Raw genomic sequence first — 20,851 nt, 5'->3', positions numbered from 1 at the left:
TGTGAGCACCCAAAACGGCGAGCCACAGCACGCTGCCCTAGTCCAGCTTCCAACATGCCGATTGCACGAAGACTCTGCTCGCTTGACTGACGTGGCATATTGTTTTTTTTCTGTGATTTTCTTTATTGCTTTTATTCAAGCTTGCGTGTGGAGTAGTGGTTAGGGTTTTGGACTCCTGACTGGAGGGTTGTGGGTTCAATCCCAGGTGGGGGACACTGCCGCTGTACCCTTGAGCAAGGTACTTCTCCTAGACTGCTGCAGTAAAAAAAAAAAACAACTGTATAAATGGGTAATTGTATGTAAAAATAATGTGATATCTTGTAACAATTGTAAGTCACCCTGGATAAGGGGTCTGCTAAGACATACATAATAAAATAAACAGCTGAAAGCACTCCATATCCAGTGTCCAATCAACTGTCTCAGTAATCAGGTGATTAAGTGCATCACTGAAGCATGTCATGGTCAAGGATGAATGATTGAGTGATTATTTTATTTTATTTTGATGCTCTGTATGTATATATATATATATATATATAGTAACAGAGCAAGGGCTATGTATGTAAATACTTTGGGTGATGTTTGTGTTTTGGTGGTGGTTGGCAGGGACGGGGTTAATTCCTCTCCCTGCCAAAAACATATGAGAATGTGGCTCTTCCCAAATGAGGTAATTGGTGTTGATTGGCAACAGCCACAAACTATAAAAGAGAGCTTCCAGCTCCATTAGGGGGAGATCACCAAGGAGCTGGTTTATGTAGAGAAGTGCTGTTTGGAAGGAAGGAAGGAAGGAAGGAAGGAAGGAAGGAAGGAAGGAAGGAAGGAAGGAAGGAAGGAAGGAAGGAAGGAAGGAAGGAATTGTGTAAAGTGTTTGTCACTGATAAATGGCTTAGAAATCTAGTCTGATAGTTAGCGACTGTTGAAGAGAAGTTAGGCTCTATGTTTGAGCTAGGCTTTTGTTTTGTTTATTTTCTTTTGTAAAAGTGCACGAAAGTGCTTCATAGTGCAATTCTTGTGTCTGGGTCTATGTTTTAAAGGGCAAACAAGCCGACTACATAGAGGCTACATTACAATATATAATATATACAGTAATCTGTAAATCCGACTGCGATGGGACCAGAGTAAGGGCGGATATGTAAAAAGTGGGATGAATGAATCCTGTTTTAAATACCATTATACACAGCTGTAAAAATTACTATATTCACACAATTATTGTTTTGAGATTCATCTTTTATTAGGGAGCTCCCCTAAATCCCTTGTTTAGAACGAAATAGGGTATTAATGCTTGTGACAGTAGCCACCTGCCATGTGAGTGCATGCATTCACTGAGAGTGACAGGCAGGAGATAGACGGAGGTTTAAGTTGTTACGCAAATGGGATTTATTTACATATCAATGCACTGAACAGCTCATGTGACACTACCAGCAATGGTAGCGCACATACAACACAGTGTACGAAAACTTTGGTGGGATCCACAATCCCTGTACTAATCTTCTCTGTTGAATAATAAACTAACGTTGCTGAAATGCATGATTGTGGCGGATAAACAGTTATGGCGGATATATGACGAGTGGATGTGCGATGGACTATATATATATATATATATATATATATATATATATATATATATATATATATATATATATATATATATATATATAATCTATCCTTTCACTGTTAAGCTTTTTGTACTGTTCTCTTATTTAATTAGGTCAAAATCCCTTGTTTATTTGATGCACTATGCTTTTTGCGTGTAATTAGGTCCCAAGGATTTAAAAAAAAAAAAAAAGATCTCTTCAAGGCCACTTGTTCAATGTGCCATGGCCCTGGTGTGCTCTGTAGCTTTTTCCCCCTTGTGGCTGAGGTGAAGGGCCCTCATTAGTCTCAATTGTTAGCTAAAGCCGAGAAGATATATTTTATTCTTCTTACCCTTGTTATGCCTACACTCCCACAAAGCTAAAGAGCAAGCGTCTACAATGAACTGGTTCACTGAACAAGGTGTCATCCCTATGGTTCTGTACATACAGCATAGCAGTGAATACAAGTCACTTTTGAATGATTGCTTTGCCATGTTCTTTCTGTTCCAGATTTAACAGAAATAAAACAACAAAACACATACCTTTGACCTACAAATGCTGGTTGCAAAATACAAATAGACCCAACTGGAAATGTCAATGAGTCAAATACAATAATAAAATGTAGATAAAAAAAGACAAGTACTCACTGTAACATTAAAGCCAAAAGTTTTTTTCCATTTTTGCTTTGTTCCTCTCTGCCCTCCAACTCATGTTCAACTTTCACACAGGAACAATCATCTTTTTTTACCCGAAGAACTTAAGGAACACATGTTACCAACTTACTGAATTCTAACGGCAAGGACCCAGCCTGGAAAGCCTCCGCCTGCACTTGTTGCCATCTGATCAGTTGTGGTTGTTGAAGCGTGATGAGGCGAACTATCCCCATTTAGCTAATTGGGTACACAGCCACTTGCTATAAACAGGATTCAAACTGTGACTGCATGACCAAACAGAAATGCTTTTAGTAGGTGACCCTCAATCTGAGACTTTTTATAGCGTAGCTTACTTGCATCTGAAGATGAGGAGCCTATTTTTTTTAACTGATACTGTACAAAATGGGTTGCTCGCCTCCTTCCCCCGAGTTGCATATTTTTCTGACACCATTTAGCGAATTGAAGTAATATATACAATATTGGAAAAGCTATTGCTTGTTTTCTATCCTTTTGTGAATTTTTTCAGAGGGGTGCTTTAGTAAAGAAAAGAAATGCTGACTTTATTTCTGGATCCTCATTAAACTCAGTGGCAAAATATATACAGGTATATATATATAGCTATTCCTCAGCTATTCCTGTAGCTTCTTTCTTTTGGGAATGCTTCTTTGACATTTATTATTTATCTATCAGTATCCTAGTATACTGCCTAATTAGATGCTTTTATTAAAAAATATCTAAATATCCTAGCACTAAGTCATATAATGTACCTAATATATATTGTACTGCACAGAAAATGGCAGGAATTCTGGTTCTTTGTCCATTATTCTAAGACCAGAAAAAGCAGCTGGTAGGCAGGGAAATCAATGTGGAAACATGTACAGCACTGCATGCAACTCAGCTGAAGCTGTCTAAAAACACCCTTAGCGTCAACACCTGTGAGTTACTTGATAAGGATACAATTAATTAACTAAAGTCGTTAATTGGTATCAAAATGTTTTGAGATTGAATGTGTCTCAAAAGACAGTAGGTGTCAGTACCCCTGAGTCATTTGTCAAGGATGCAACTGAAGAATTTGCTTCTAGAGGATAAGCAGTGATAAGATTGCCTTTATCTTATCTTAGAAAAAAGGCTTGTTAGGTAAAAAAAGAAAAGATTACATTTTTTTGCCAAAGGCTAATTTTTTGCATCACTAAGCACTTTAATATACCCACATTAAACAACTTTAATATAACTGAAACAAAAATGTTTTCTGCCTGTCTATCTATAATATATATATATATATATATATATATATATATATATATATATATATATTTATTAGGTTACCTTGAGTTATTAGGCACCTTATGAAGGAATAACCAGTGAGTGCTAACAGAACTCGTTGTTTTGGTGAGATCAACTCACCATCCTGAGGGAAACTTTAACTTTCATTGAAACAAACTTACAAATCATATAGTCATAATCATCAATCATATCAAACTGTTTTTATTTGTGGAGTCTCTTACTCATGGTAATGCATTAGGTGATCTGGATGGAGAATATGTCACTTGTGTGGAGCTAGGTTGATTGTACTGCATCCTAACCTACTCCCGTGGATCAAGGGGTAGCTCGTGCAAAGTAGTTGTGCCTTTTGGAATAATCTGTTTCATGACTATGAGAATATATTATACTATTGTAAGCTTTAGTCAAAAAGTATTTTTCGTTGTGCAACTATATAAGTTGTATGTACCGTATTTACTGAAAAGTATGTGCAGTTAACTCACATCAGCATCTTGCTGAAAAGGCTCTTGGAAAGGCCAATACTACCCACTCTGTGTACCAATACTATGTCAATACTTGTTGCAAAAGAAAAATAGAACTGTTAATGTTACGAAGCAAATTGTTTACTGCTTTTGTATTTGTTTATTTTTCACGATTCACATTTTTGTTTTACTTGCAAAGTGTAAAGACCCTAATAAATCTGTCCCAAATGCTTTTCTAATGCTTTCCTGATATTATTTTATGTATTTCTTAGCAGACACCCTTATCTAGGGCAACTTACAATTGTTGTAAGATATCACATTATTTTTACATACAATTACATTTTTTTTACACATTATTTTTACTTACAATTACCCATTTATACAGTTGGGTTTTTACTGGAGCAATCTAGGTAAAGTACCTTGCTCAAGGGTACAGCAGCAGTGTCCCCCACCTGGGACTGAACCCACAACCCTCCGGTCAAGAGTCCAGAGCCCTAACCACTACTCCACACTGCTGCCCAGTGGTCCCAGTATTTGTTTGAGGATGGCCTATATTAACTGGCTATAACACACTGCAATTCTTATTGTCTGTTTATTTAGCAGACGCATTTATCCAAGGCAACTTACAGGGACTAGGGTGTGTGAACTATGCATCAGCTGCAGAGCCATTTACAGCAATGTCTCACCCGAAAGACGGAGCTCAAGGAGGTCAAGTGACTTGCTCAAGGTCACGCAGTGAGTTATTGAGTGAGCTGGGATTTGACCTGGGGACCACCTGGTTACAAGCCCTTTTCTTTAACCACCGGAATTAGTGCAGGGTGATACTGTAATTTGTTAGACAGGTCCTTTGTTATTTTCATTATGTTACCTTTAGGTGACTATCCGCCAACATGGGGTGAACTTCCATTGTTACGCTGATGATATAAGCTGTTTTCCTTGCAGATATCAAATGTTGGATGTCTCAGAATTTTTGAATGTTAAATCCTGACAAAACAGGTTATGCTTGTGGGCTCTCAGAACCAACTAACAAAAATAGGATTACTTCAGTTATACTTGAGCAGTCTCTCATTAGAAGTCAAACTGGAAATGAGAAATATAGCTAAACTCAGACCTATTATTTCTGTACCTGAAAGACTAATGCATGCCTTTGTTTCATCTAGAACTGATTATTGTAATGCACTTTTCTCTGGTATTATAGCTCATTGAGAACACTGCCGCTAGAATTCTGACTAAAACCATAAAAAGTTAATATTACTCCTGTTTTGTCCTCTTTGCACTAGCTCTCTGAGTTTAGAATGAGTTAGATTTTGCTTTTAACTTCTAAGACCCTGAATGGATTAGCAACCAGTTACTTACAGGAATTATTGGCCCTGTATATTCCTGACCGCATTCTTGGATCACAGGATGCAGGGCTGCTGATTATTCCAGGGTAAATAAAAAAAAGAACCATGGGAGGAAGGGCCTTTTCTTGTTAGCTCCTAAATTATGGAATGCTCTGCTTTCTTCTGTCAGGGAAGCTGGGACTCGTACTGTTTTTAAGCCAAGACTGAAAACATATTTTTATAAATTAGCTATCTTAGTTTTTCTATTTTACATTCTAAACTGCGTTTTTGTTTGGACCTTTTTTTTAATTCAAATCTTCTTAATTTTTTTTGTTTTAAATTCTTTTTATTGTTTTATTGAGCCAAACTTTTTTTTTTTTTTTTTTTTAACAATTTAAAGCCACATTTTTTTAATTGCTCTTTTCATCATATTCTTTATTGTACTGTTTTTTAAAGGTCTAATTGTTGGCTGTTTTGTGTCTGGGATCCTTATACAAATATATTCTATTGTGATTCTTTGCTTTGAGATACTTTTTGTATGAAAGGTGCTATATAAATGCAATTTGATTTGATTTTATTCTTGCCTTGACCAGCAGTGCATTGCAATGCAAGTACATTTTCTTGCTGAGAGACAACCTTCTCGAGTCATACTACAAACTAGTTGCAATGATTTTTGCACCCTGAGTGCTCTTTGAAGTAAACAACGGCATTTTTAATGTGGAAAGAGCTGTTGAATGTTCAAACTCCAAGGAAGCTGTTGTGTATAATTCAAATCTATTCCATATGTCTAGCTTGAAAGCAGGGGCTTATATGTACAGCCCATGGGCTGTCCTGCTGCTGGTTGGTTATTGCTTCTGCGCGGGGCCTGGAATTCAAAACATCTAGAGGCCTCTACAGTATCTGGCATCAGTGCTTTTTCAGCTCATTGGAAACTAGGATCAATCCTGCCCTTGTACTGCGATCCTCATTCAAAGATTAACTTTGCCGAGAAGATATAAGGGAACCTGAGGTGGAGTTTTTACAACTACAACTGACTTTGGTATTCGGCACTGGTGAAGAAACAAAAGCCATTGTACCATATCCTATAACACACTGAAGCCATTTAAAAATCTGTTTTGCTGTGTTTTTTTTTTATTTTGGACTGTATCCAAGCTCTTCCTTTTGCAAATGCTTTGTTGTGAGGAAGATGTGGAAGAATTGTGTAAGTATGACCACAGTAAAGTAGGAGAGACTTCTAAACTCTAATGTTGCGGGTTATAGGAACTGCTACTGTAATTCATCAATGTTATAGAAAAACAGAAATTTGAAATGCATGTTTTAAGCTTTACAATATTGTCTTAAACAAAACTAACAATCTTTATTGTGCAATGTTAAATTACTGCAATTAAGTTGTTGGTACAACAAAGTTATTTCTTATAAAAGAAATAGATATTTTTGCCTCCTATCACTTGTCATATTTTGTTGTGAATGACTAATATAACAGTACCTGTAGTTTCTACCTTTAAGTTACATGATAACTATAATGTTGTATTGTTTCTATCTTGGACTCCTGTGCTGTATAATGCCAGTAATAAGTTATAGTTCAAATGTATCACACTACAAAGCTTTGCGGCGAGGTGTTGATCTATTGTATCTAAACTAGATCTAAAGAATTCATTTCCATTTCCTTTTTATTACTGTGCTTTTGATATATGTGGAAAATACATTGCCATCCAAAGCAAGTTCTCTCTAGCTTTTTTCATATATAGGTATGGCCATTTTAAAAAGAAATCAATGGTGCTTAAGAACTATTGTTCACTGATGCTAGTGACAGCAGAGGAATGTGCCCCCTTTTTTTTTTGATGCACTTAACCATATCCTTGATGACACACCCTAATATAAAACCTTGTTTCATTAAGGCTTGGGTGGTGTAAACAGTGGATTAAGTCTAACCAGAGCTGTGATTGATAGTATACAGGGTACAGGGGTTGAAAGGAAAAGCCAAGGCTATTTCCATGGGGAACCCTCCTCATTCAAGTTGAGTCTTTTAAATTATCTGAAAGTTTTTTTGTGTGTTGTGAAGGAAGCAGTTTCACTTCAGTCTTTGAAGACTCTTCATTTTTCTTATACATGCTTATCATTCTTGAAAAAAGAAAATAAAATTGAAAAAAGAAATATATATATATATATAGCTCTGGAAAAAATTAAGAGACCACTGCAAAATTATCAGTTTCTCTGGTTTTACTATTTATAGGTATGTGTTTGGGTAAAATGAACATTTTTGTTTTATTCTATAAACTGCTGACAACATTTCTCCCAAATTCCAAATAAAAATATTGTCATTTAGAGCATTTATTTGCAGAAAATGACAACTGGTCAAAATAACAAAAAAGATGCAGTGTTGTCAGACCTCGAATAATGCAAAGAAAATAAGTTCATATTCATTTTTAAACAACACAATACTAATCTTTTAACTTAGGAAGAGTTCAGAAATCAATATTTGGTGGAATAACCCTGATTTTATAGCACAGCTTGCAAGTTTTCTTCCAGGACAACCTTGTACTTGGCTTGATTCATGCCAAAGCTGCCCGATTCCAGTCTTGCTGAAGCACCCCCAGATCATCACCGATTCTCCACCACATTTCACAGTGGGTGCGAGACACTGTGGCTTGTAGGCCTCTCCAGGTCTCCGTCTAACCATTAGACGACCAGGTGTTGGGCACAGCTGAAAATTGGACTCATCTGGGGGTGCTTCAGCAAGGCTGGAATCGGGCAGTTTTGTCTTTGTGAAGGACGCATGAATCAAGCCAAGTACAAGGTTGTCCTGGAAGAAAACTTGCTTCCTTCTGCTCTGACAATGTTCCCCAACTCTGAGGATTGGTTTTTCCAGCAGGACAATGCTCCATGCCACACAGCCAGGTCAATCAAGGTGTGGATGGAGGACCACCAGATCAAGACCATGTCATGGCCAGCCCAATCTCCAGACCTGAACCCCATTGAAAACCTCTGGAATGTGATCAAGAGGAAGATGGATGGTCACAAGCCATCAAACAAAGCCGAGCTGCTTGAATTTTTGCGCCAGGAGTGGCATAAAGTCACCCAACATCAATGTGAAAGACTGGTGGAGAGCATGCCAAGACGCATGAAAGCTGTGCTTGAAAATCAGGGTTATTCCACCAAATACTGATTTCTGAACTCTTCCTAAGTTAAAACATTAGTATTGTGTTGTTTAAAAATGAATATGAACTTATTTTCTTTGCATTATTCGAGGTCTGACAACACTGCATCTTTTTTGTTATTTTGACCAGTTGTCATTTTCTGCAAATAAATGCTCTAAATGACAATATTTTTATTTGGAATTTGGGAGAAATGTTGTCAGCAGTTTATAGAATAAAACAAAAATGTTCATTTTACCCAAACACATACCTATAAATAGTAAAACCAGAGAAACTGATAATTTTGCAGTGGTCTCTTAATTTTTTCCAGAGCTGTATATATATATTTTTACGAATCAGCAAAGTGGTTTCAATTTACTTTAACAGAAAACCATTTAAATTAAAACTAGTTGGAAAAGCAGTTGCTGTCATTCATATAAATTAGTTTTTTTCCCCATGTTCATATTTTTTTTTAAATTCAGGCTTAACATAAATAAATAAATAAATAAATAAACAACCAATCAATAATTGCAAATATTTCTGTTTGTTTTTGATGAGATAAGGTAACCAGCACCATTAGAATACGGTCACTTTAACACAGTACATTGAGAGCTGAGTAATGTTTACCGACTCTTAGTACTTATACAAATGCAGTCTCCTCATACATTATTTATTAAAAAGAAGTTCATAATGCATGTAGTGGATAAAACAAAAATTGCATACTCTTAACGCCTAATGGACTATAAAGCCGGTACATTTAATACTAATCTGACCTGAAACTACACAAGTTATACTGCAAATTGAACATTTGTATTGCAGAGGCAATTGAGTTTTGTATAGAGCACAAATCAGTTTCAAATATGTATAGCGCTTTTAAATGTGCATGAGGTATATTGTGAAGTAAATAAAAATGTAATAAATAATAAGCCTTCTGTTAACACTATAAGCTATAATAAAAGAGCTAGATTTATCAAGTTCCTTTTCAAGTATTGTTAAAATTACAACATACTGCAAGTAAACCATAAATAAGGTTAATTTAATGTCTCAAAAGTGTGCCTGTGTTGTTTGTTACTGTTTAAAGACCTTAACTACTGTAAGCTTCCCAGTAGGATCTTAACACTGTTTTTGAGATTGGGTGGTTTATTTGTGGTATTTAAAAAATAAAAAAAGGTTCTTGTTCAACTATTTAGCTGGGAGTTTTGATTCTTGCTCTGTGTCACAAACTTTGATTAATGTCTACACTGAATTAATAAATTCAGTGTAGACTCCAAGAAACAACTAGTAACATCAATAATATTGTTACGGTTTTGGACTTGTGAATACATTAGGTGCACAGATTTAAGGAAAAAACATGGCTGGTTCTGACAACCCTCCAAATCAGCGTTCTGCAGCATGTAGACTGTACAATGTACAGTTCCAGCTGAAATATCTGTAGCATGATTAGGAAGTAGAAAGCCACGCTGCAAATAAATAATATTGCACTAGAAATTTCTAAGGCGAGTAAATCATTTTTATACCTTCAGGCAAATTTGTATTTTATATTGTTTCAGTTTCTAAATCAAGATTATTAGACAGCTAAGGACACAGTTATGAAGTACTGTAATGGGAATTGTATTGTTCAGTTCAAATTATTTTTGGTTGTTTGTTTTCTTGTTTGTTTTTCAAGCCTGGAGTTTCTAATGTTGAAAATCCATGTTTTCTAACCAGTAGGAATACATTAGATGCTGTAAATACCTATATTATGTATCAACGTTTGTGTCAAGGCCCTCTCATACTGACACATTTGAAATAATAAGATTCCAAGATATGTGTACAAACTCTTTTTTTTTAGCTATTTTTACACAAAAGCTCTAAACATTAAAGCACTTATCATTCAGTCCTGTGGTAACTCAAGGTTGATACTCTCAATCAAGTGTTAAAAGAATATAGTCCTAGAAAAAGTAATTAAGAAATGATTACCTGAAATCGATTTTGCTCTGTAGCAGTCAAAAAGGGTCCCCTTCCCTCAGTTTTTATGTTCCCTCTCCAACACCCACATGCAAAAGATTGGTAATTACGCATCCCTGTTTGCCTACATTTTCAAATACACTTCTGCTAATACTACTGCTAATATCTTCTAAATCTTTTTCTGCTTGCAACTTTCCTATTTTCAGGGTTATGGAAACCCTAACGGCACCCTTGACCTGTGACTTAAGATGATCATGTGATTTACTTTCTGGATGATAAAGACCTAACCGTTAGAGATATTGGCTTCATACACTTTCTGTGATACTGTTGGTTCAGTCTGATCGTGGGTATCGTACAAGAAAAATTAACCCTTTTGTGTAAGTTATTTTATACAGTCGCCACTGCTTAGAACGGGCGTGTTTGTGTTAACGTGTCTGTTTCAGGCAGAGCGTCCTGGTCGCCAAGGTGACACAGCTGAGAATTCTTCCTCTGACATCCCCTCTGGTGTCAGAGTTTTAGTTTCGGTTGTATTTTCATCAGCACTCTCCTCCTCAACTACAGAAATCCCAGCTTTTTGAAGCCACGTTGCATTGTTTGCTGACTGACAGTTCTAAGCATGCTTTAGCAAGCGCACAGCATTTTCGTGCTGATGCGCATCGCTTTTCTCTTTCCAGCCGTTTGCTGTTGTAGTCAGTGCTGTTTTTTCAAACTGTAAACCTGACACTACGTACAGGGATTAAATAGCCGAGGTACAGTACAGGGGTAATCGCTCAGTAACGAGGTGCAAACAGCTGATTGATCGATCTGTCAAGCTTTTACTACAGTAAAGTACTGCTTTTTGTTTTGAAATCTATGTGAATGGCATGGTAACAAGGTGAAAATAGCTGATTGGTGGATTAGTAAGAGTGATTACTACGGTATAAAGCAGTGCGTTTGTTAATTAAATCTATGTGAATGGCACATAACGAGATCCAAGCAGCTGAGTTTTCCGAAATATACGGTGTTCTTAACGTGGTATAAATGATGCCTTTGTCATTGAAATCAATGGGAATGGCAAATGGCAAAAGCGGTTTGTCCGATATAAATGGCTGCCCGAAATAACCCTGTACGGTGAAGTGGTGGATACTAGCAAACACCGGAATCTGTGCTTCATATCGCAGAAACCATTTGAGGTAGTGACTTCATATTTTCTGGGTTATATAAACCCTTCATGTACTGTAAAATCTCCTATGTGTAGCTCCCATTTATAATTTGAAGGCAATTGCTAATGCAATCCTACGAAATACAATCTTTAAAACGAATACTGGGTTTAGGCAACAAACACCAATACTGAAAACTTCAGTAAGTTAGTAATGCTCATACAGAAGACAAAAGTAATTTAGGAGTTTTGTATTCTCAAGGTTACGTAATAGGCAGTACATATAAAGACCAAAATAGGCTGTTGGTTTTCACTTGTTCTGGGGGATATGGAGAGGAAGAAGCATTTCAGGGTGATGAGAATTTGCCAGTATTGCCTTTCTCCTGAAAGCTGTTTGGATTAAAGTGTAGTGTAAAGCAGTTGGCGGAGGCGTCTCAGCTATTCCAGATATGGTATTCATGTTGAAAGAATGCTGTTTCAAGGGAGAGCAGGCATAATGATGACCTTGATTTTTTTGTTCCGACTGTATTTCTTTCTTTCTTTTTTTTGTTTTGCTCTGCGTTTTGGATCGGTAAACCCAGTAGTTCCCACAAAGCTTCTCTGTTGTCCTGGAAGGCCTTATCTTCTTTATCAATGCAGCTGATTCATAGTCACATTTTCTTTTTTTTTTCTTTCTTGAAGGTCGTGGGCTACAGAGTGGGAATACAAGAAGTCTCTTTTTCTCTGTTGAGCCCAGCAGAGTTACTGTTTCTCTGAGAATTTATTTATATATATATATATATATATATATATATATATATATATATATATATATATATATATATATATCTACAGTAGCTCTCAAAAGTATTCACCCCCCTTGGACTCAAAATAATGTCAAAGTGAAAAATAAAATCTACAAATTGTTCTAAATTAATTACAAATATAAAACAGAAAATACTTGATTGCATAAGTATTCACCCCCTTTGCTATCACACACCTAAATAAGCTCTGGTGCAACCAATTGTCTTTAGAAGTCACATAATTAGTTGAATGGAGTCCATCTGTGTACAATTAAGGTGTTTCACATGATTTCAGGTTAAATACACCTGTCTCTGGGAGGTCCCACAGTTGGTTAGTACATTTCCTAACAAAAACTACATCATGACGAGGCTCCCGAGTGGCGCATCCAGTAAAAGCACTTGCGTAGAGTGCCGGATGCGCCTTATAGTCTGGACGTCGCGAGTTCGAGTCCAGGCTATTCCTTTGTTGACCGAGGACGGGAGCTCCCAGGGGGCGGCGCTCAATTGGCCGAGTGTCACCTGGGGGGAGGGAGGGTTAGGTCGGCCATGGGGTCCTTGGCTCACCACGCACCAGCGACCCCTGTAGTCTGGCCGGGCGCCTGCGGACTTGCCTGTAAGCTGACCGAGAGCTGCGTTGTCCTCTGACGCTGTAGCTCTTGGGTGGCTGCATGGTGAGTCCGCAGTGTGAAAAAAGCGGTCGGCTGACGACACACGCTTCGTAGGACAGTGTGTTCGTCTTCGCCCTCTCGAGTCAGCGCAGGGGTGGTAGCGGTGAGCTGAGCATAATAAAATAATTCTCCATTCCAAATTGGGAGAAAATAATAAAAATAATTGGCAACGACTAAATTTATAAAAAAAAAAACAAAAAAAAAAACTACATCATGAAGACGAAGGAACATTCAAAGCAAATCCGGAATAAGGTTCTTCAAAAGCATATAAGAGAGGATATAAGAACATTTCCAAGGCATTGAATATCCCCCGGAGCACAGTAAAGTCCATTATTAAGAAATGGAGAGAATATGGCACAACTGTGAATCTGTCTAGAACAGGCTGTCCTCAAAAACTAAGTATCCGGGCGAGAAGGGGACTAGTCAGGGAGGCCACCAAGAGGCCTATGGCAACTCTAAAGGAGTTACAGTCTTCCACGGCTGAGCTGGGAGACACTGTGCATACGGGTGCTTCACAAAACTGGCCTTTATGGGAGAGTGGCAAAAAGAAAGCCATTGTTGAAAAAAAACTCGGCTAGAGTTTGCCAGAAGGCATGTTGGAGACTCTGAGACCAAGTGGAAGAAGATTCTATGGTCTGATGAGACCAAAATATAACTTTTTGGCCTCAACGCTAAGCGCTATGTTTGGCACAAGCCTAACACCGCACATCATTCTGAGAACACCATCCCTACCGTGAAGCATGGTGGTGGCAGCATCATGCTATGGGGATGCTTCTCTGTGTCAGGGCCTGGAAAGCTCGTGAAGATGGAGGGCAAAATGGATGCAGCAAAGTACAGAGAAATCCTGGAGGAAAACCTGCTGAAGTCTGCAAGAGACCTGGGACTTGGGAGAACATTCATCTTCCAGCAGGACGATGACCCCAAACATACAGCCAAAGCCACACAGGAGTGGCCCAGTCAAAGCCCGGACCTCAATCTAATTAAGAATATGTGGAAAGAGTTGAAAATTGCTGTTCATCAAAGGTCCCCATCCAACGTGACGGAGCTTGAGCAATTTTGCAAAGAAGAATGGGCAAAAATTGCAGTGTCCAGATGTGCAAAGCTGATAGAGACTTATCCAAATAGACTCATGGCTGTAATTGCTGCCAAAGGTGCCTCTACCAAATATTGACTCAAGTGGGTGAATACTTATGCAATCAATTATTTTCTGTTTTGTATTTGTAATTAATTTAGAACAATTTGTAGATTTTATTTTTCACTTTGACATTATGGACTTTTTTGTGTTGATCAGTGGCAAAAACTCCTAATTAAATCCATTTTGATTCTATGTTGTAACACAATAAAATGTGGAAAAGTCCAAGGGGGTGAATACTTTTGAGAGCCACTGTATATATATATATATATATATATATATATATATATATATATATATATATATATATATATATATATTAGTTGCTGTAATGCCCGGGCAGTTAGCGAAGTGCCCAGCTACAGCGGGCAGATGCTGAATTAGCTTTGAACTTTATGTCATTTCGGCATCTGCTCAGGCTGGTCAACTGCCCACAGCCACCCAGGCGAAGAAAGATTTTTAACAGATACAGTATAATACAAATAGAGATTGAATTACCTTTGTTGCCTTTAAGCTCAAAAGCGCACCACCACCAAGCCACCCGTTGCAATGTTTATTTAGATAACTTAAATACTTTCTGAAAACACTATAGCAACGGAACTAAACAAAATATCAATGCGCAGTTTATTTCCATCATGGGTTAGATATAGAGGTTAGAGAAAGTATGTGTGGGGGGGAGGGGGCAGTCCAGAATAAAATGCAACAATGCTTTATTTTATTCTTATACAAGACAAATTTCTGAGCAGAGTTGCGTTGTTTGAATGAGAGATAATTCAGTACCAGCAAGAGACTAATAATAACAGTTAAGTTTAAACGTGTAAAAGCCACCCAGTTAAATATAGTTACCTGAAACTCAAAAGGAAGAACACAGTGCCAAAACTAATTTATCATAGCAATATTAATTAATCATTAATCAACAGCATAAAGTTTGTATTTTTCTTATTTAGAAATATGATCGACAATTTGACTCAGAAGAAAACGTTTTCTTATAAAAAGTTTAGTTTTCATTCTGTAGAAAATATTTTTTACACATTCAAACAATATTATTTTGAGAGAGAGAGAGAGTGAGAGTGAGTTTTTATTTTTATTTTTTTTTAACTTTGGGACCTATTAACCCCAGTGGCTGCATTTACTATTGATTATATTTAGATTAAAACCACCATGAGTTTTTTTGTTTTGTTTTGTTTGGTATGAGTCTTGCCAAGATTGCTAAGTCAACCAGTAAGGTCAATCAGCAAAATAGCAGAATGTTTTTTTCTGGGAATGTTGTAGTTTTAGTTAGCATGAAACAGAAATGAACAAACACAAGGAGCTGGTAATGCAATATTTGGAGAGAAATTTAAATATTTATGGTGCATTAAAAAACAAAGCAAAACAAAAACTGTTTCCTTTGAAATAATTAATTATATTCACTTGGGAAGATGAAAATGGAGCCAAAAAACGCTTTGGTTATATTACTGTGGTATCATATAAGTCTATTTGTGTCGATTTAACTTAAACACAGATACTCACTGTCCTATTGCTCAATCATATAATGCTTTATTGTTAATATACATTATTTTAGTCTAGAAGAGTAGAAGAAGCAGTCAAAGGGACATCAGTTGCCATGGCGTTGGCTACAAACTGTCATTTCCCCCAGCACACAGTCAAAGGAAGAAACCCTATTGTATGTACATTTGTAACACTAAAGCAACACATGCAATTCTATTTCTACTACAAGCCTTCCTCACTGTCAGTGTAACGGGCAGTTTTATATTACCTGCTATTACAGATTCTGCCCCCTATCGGTAAGATGAAATGAGGGTGAAAGCTCTATAGCCACGACTGCAGACCAGCTCTTTTGCATAGTCTTTTACATTGGGAGGAAGCAGGTGGGCTTACAAACTGAGAATTCTGCTGGGAGAATTAGGGAGGTTGGCAGGTATGATACGAATATGCTAATATGCAGAGTTTAGGAAAAAATAAAGATGAAACAGGAACTACAGGTACTGGTGCTTTTGATAAAACCGTACCAGTCAGAATCACTAACTACCTTTCCTGTCCACAATAAACACAGAGTTGTGCAAAGGAAACCTTAAACAAATAACACCAACCACGTCCCCAACTCCTATTGACCAAGACAGAGCAGTTGGCATTGTATATTTGACTGGTGTCCATGAATATCCCTTGCCAACCATACTTCAGTAGACATTGCTGAGTATGTACTAGAATAAGAATGGGTTTATTTCATACTGTACTGAAAACTCCAGTTCTAACATTTTTCTTCAACTTCAGAAAGCCTTTAATGAATGACAGAATATCTCCCTGAAGGAGGATAATTGAGGCAAAAAGTTTTTTTTTGTTTTGCACTGCAGGGTGCCAGGATCAAAGGCAATTGTTGGCTGCTGTCCAGATTTTCAGGGACAGTACTGATTTAAGGTCTTATGTCCTTGTGTCCTAAATCCCATGTCCTGAATTACAAACACTTGAACAGCTGTGAGTTTCAGTACCCCCAAGCCACTGACAATTGTTTTTTAATCTCCTGTGTCACTTTCTGTGAGCATTCAGACCATTTACAGTTCATGTTGTTTAATAAACTTCTAAGCTAGGTTGAACACCCGCTGCTTGATTGCACAGAATGGCATATAAAAAAAAGAAAAATACATAAGATTTTATATTGAAAGCCCCTTTGTGATTTACTGTTTTCTAACCAAGGCTGTAACTCACAGCCTTATTAGTGTTACATCTACGACTTTAGACATGGCGAATCAAGGCTTGTTCAATGCAGTTTGCAGTGTAATAATGTAAACTGGGGTGAACAGTCACCGTTTGAGTGCGCAGAATTAGGTCTCACTGCTTTTGCTGGTAAATGGTAAGCAATGCCTCTGTTTCATAATGATATCCCACACTTTGATATACTTCACCATGTTGTTACCATGGTTTACCACACAGCACTGTAAACAAACCACTGAATTATTATAAAATCTCATGAAGAAAGATGTACACAGTGGAAGATCTTGTGGATTTATCAGTGTCACCTGGCATAGGGGGGTTGAAAAGAATGCTTCAAAGTAATTGTGTTATTAATCCTGAGTACATTTGTATAAAGAAATATAAACATAGGAGTTTGAAAAAGGAGTCTTAAGAAACATTGCATCTCATTTATACTGGCAGCTTGCTTCTATTTTGCTTTATTTTTTTTCTCGAGCTGTGTAGACAGAGAAATTAATAAGGTAATTTCTCCTGTTTATGATTTTATTTATTCAGTAAGCAATGCTCTTTGAGCCCTGACTCACATCCTGTATTGAAAGGGACCTGTCTTTCCTATGGAGGTCTCAAATGGTGGTCTATCTCTAAGCTCTATCTGAATTACTTCATAGTTTCTTGCCAGGAAGGGTTACGCCTGTGTCTAAAGTAATGAAATCTGATGCAGACTGCTCCACTGCTGTTCCCAGGATTGGGTCAGAAATGACACATTGTGGTTGGTTTGACTTTTAAGCTTGTTTAATCAAATTGTGGTCAGCAGTTATCATTCCTAATCTCATATCTGATTGATTTACATGTAATCTGAAATCAGCATTCTATCGACATTATTGTATTGCTTTAATTAATATTTGGTTTTTCATCGCATAACGCTTGGGTCAGTAAACAGTGTTGATATTCAGTTTTCTAATGCTACTCACTTTCTTCATTGGAAAAATACAACCCTCTATCTTTCCATTTAAACAAACGTTATCTATTTTGTCTAATGTTTTCATAATGTGTCTAATGTTTTCATAATGAAGTTGACTCTACCAAAAAAAAAAAAAAAAAAAAATGTTTTTATTGAATTTAAGGAAAGACATGTGTTACATTTAATATGTTAGAGTTGTATTATAAGGGGTAATCCATGTAGCAATTCCATTAAAAACCATTATATATACTGTAATACAAAACTAAAAATAGCTTTTATATTGGAAGATACCTTTGTGCCTGTTTTGCTGCATAGGCTGCAACTGAGCCTTATTAGGCATTTCAGACTCAAAGCATTGTGAAGGTGTCTGTGAATTTTCAATAGCGATGGTGATGTGTGTAAGCTAGCTGGGTATTTTTGTAAGATTTAGAACATCTCACATCTTTTTGAAGTTTTTAGTGTAAAACTGCAAAGAGGATTAAAATTTTGCTCATGACACTATTTCTTTTTAAAGTCTCTGACTGAACAAAACCTGATTTATAGACATCCTTTACATAAAGCTTGCGATGACAGCGAAATTAAAGGCAAGTCATACATTCACACCATGTGATCAAAACTTCCGGTAGGGGGTGGGTGAGGGTGTAACTTAATTATATAAGTTACACCAATTTGTATAACAAATATAAAAATATGGGTTAGAAAAAGAGTCTTAAGAATCATTGCATCTCATTTACAGTGGCAGCTTGCTCCTATTTTGCGTTATTTTTTCTCAAGAGCTGTGTAGTCCTGACCTTCCTACAGATGTCAGCACTGCCCAGTCCCTGACCACCTTCCAGCGCCTCCTTAAGACTCACCTCTTCAGACAGCACCTGTAGAACTCCTCTTTTTTTCCCTCTGGACACTTATCACTCTTCCCTAAATGCGCTTTACTTGCTCTTATCTGCCCCCTATTTTTTTGCATTTAATCCTGTACTTTAGAGTACTGTAATCTGTCACAAGTGTTATTTAATCTGTAGTATTTTGTATTTAATTATATCCTGATGTAACTATCACTGACACTGTTATCTGCTCCGTTATTGAATCGTATTTTGTCATACTTGTACTTGCTAGAACCAAAGTCATTGTATTTATCTTGCTCTTAATTGTATTATTACTTGTACTGTGATTCTTGAAATGTATTTTTGTTTACGACTGTAAGTCGCCCTGGATAAGGGCGTCTGCTAAGAAATAAATAATAATAATAATAATAATAATAATAATAGTAGAAAGAGAAATTAATAAGGTAATTTCTCCTGTTTATGATTTTATTTATTCAGTAAGCAATGCTCTTTGAGCCCTGACTCACATCCTGTATTGAAAGGGACCTGTCTTTCCTATGGAGGTCTCAAATGGTGGTCTATCTCTAAGCTCTATCTGAATTACTTCATAGTTTCTTGCCAGGAAGGGTTACGCCCGTGTCTAAAGTAATGAAATCTGATGCAGACTGCTCCACTGCTGTTCCCAGGATTGGGTCAGAAATGACACATTGTGGTTGGTTTGACCTTTAAGCTTGTTTAATCAAATTGTGGTCAGCAGTTATCATTCCTAATCTCATATCTGATTGATTTACATGTAATCTGAAATTAGCATTCTATCGACATTTTTGTATTGATTTAATTAATATTAGTTTTTTCATCTCATATCGCCTTTGCACTTGTAACTTGTTAAAAAAAAAAAAACATGTTAATTGAACTTAAGGAAAGAAGTGTGTTACATTTAATATGTTAGAGATGTATTATAAAGGGTAATCCATGTAGCAATGCCATTACAAACCATTACATACACTGTAATACAAAACTAAAAATAGCTTTTGTATTTGAAGATTCCTTTGTGATTCCCTGTTTTGCTGCATAGGCTGCAACTGAGCCTTATTAGGCATTTCAAACTCGAAGCATTGTAAATCGAGGCTCATTCAGTACTGCTTGTGTAGTAATAATGTTGCACATTTCCTTTTAAAGTCTCTGACTGAGCAAAACATGCTCACAATGCATAATGCTCACAATGACAGTGAAATTAAAGGCAAGTCAAATTTTCGATAGGGGGTGGGTGAGGGTGCAGTTTAATTATATAAATCTTAGGGGTAGATGCACTAAAGTGTTGCGCCTGCCGTAATAGTCACAAACCAGTTGCAAACAAGTCTGAAGTCTTGTGTGAAATGTACTAAACAACCACAATGCTATTTGTGACTTTTTAGGGAATGCTTTGCAGCAGCAGTTTCTGTTTGCAGTTCAAGTGTAAATGAATATGTAATTATGGGCATTCCTGGATAAATTCGCAAAAAGGGGGGCAGAGGTAGTGCAAATGAGGGTTCTCAAATATTATAATGAGATGTTGAAAGCTGCAGGCAATTGCGACACTTACAATTGCAGCAATTTGTTAAGAACTTTTGAAAGCATGTTTGAAACACTTGGGCATTTCCCAGTGTGTTTTTTCTTGTGCATGCATTTTTGAGGTGAACAGCCAAGTACCTAATTTTCACGAAAGGCAGTGTGTACTTACAAGCCTTGAAAACAAATTTCTATGACATTTCAGGTTTCCCCAACGTGTCGGGAGCAATAGACAACACACATGTGCCGCTAACCCCTCCAGCTCATTCTGAACACCTGTATAGGAATAGGAAACACACCTATTCTATTAATGTGCAGGTGGTTTGTAATTGTGCACAATTTAGCACTGCACCCCTGACTAACTTAAATAAAAACGGACAATATACATTTGGCTTATAGGCTACTCATGATAATATGAATTAAGTGGTATAATGGAAATTAAAAGCAAAAAGCCTTTAAATAGTATACAACTAGAAAGAAACATCTTAATTGGAGCTAGGAGAAGGTACATTATTGTTCTGAAAAACACTGTATTTTTTGCTAGGAGGATAGGTGTTCACCCATCTGAGATCTATTTTTCACCAAGATTTCCTTATGTCTATATCAATGGGGTAGATGTAGTATAGGCGCAGTGCAAATAATTGCGGATGCAAAATTCAAATTGCATTGCGGCTAGGCAATTATTTTGCACTGTGCCCTGTGTAAGCTTAAGAGCAATGCAATTACTCAACACACAATTATGAT

General features: G+C 36.9%; 1 protein-coding gene across 10 annotated transcripts in view; it reads left to right on the top strand.

Moving 5' to 3' along the window:
* Positions 1–20,851, top strand: part of LOC117407249 (dystrophin-like) — an 809,654-nt gene that overhangs the window by 92,957 nt on the left and 695,846 nt on the right. The window contains exon 1 of one of the 10 annotated variants that reach the window (XM_059028878.1): positions 6,174–6,489. The exons of the other annotated variants lie outside the window; for them this stretch is intronic. Coding sequence (XP_058884861.1) covers positions 6,456–6,489 — 34 coding nt within the window. The 5' untranslated portion in view covers positions 6,174–6,455. Of the gene's footprint in view, positions 1–6,173; positions 6,490–20,851 lie in introns of those variants that run through there. 10 annotated transcript variants of the gene reach the window in all.

The sequence above is a fragment of the Acipenser ruthenus genome, chromosome 8, assembly GCF_902713425.1.
Source record: "Acipenser ruthenus chromosome 8, fAciRut3.2 maternal haplotype, whole genome shotgun sequence".
In the NCBI taxonomy this organism is placed as follows: domain Eukaryota; kingdom Metazoa; phylum Chordata; class Actinopteri; order Acipenseriformes; family Acipenseridae; genus Acipenser; species Acipenser ruthenus.
This window is presented reverse-complemented; position numbering and strand designations above follow the sequence as displayed.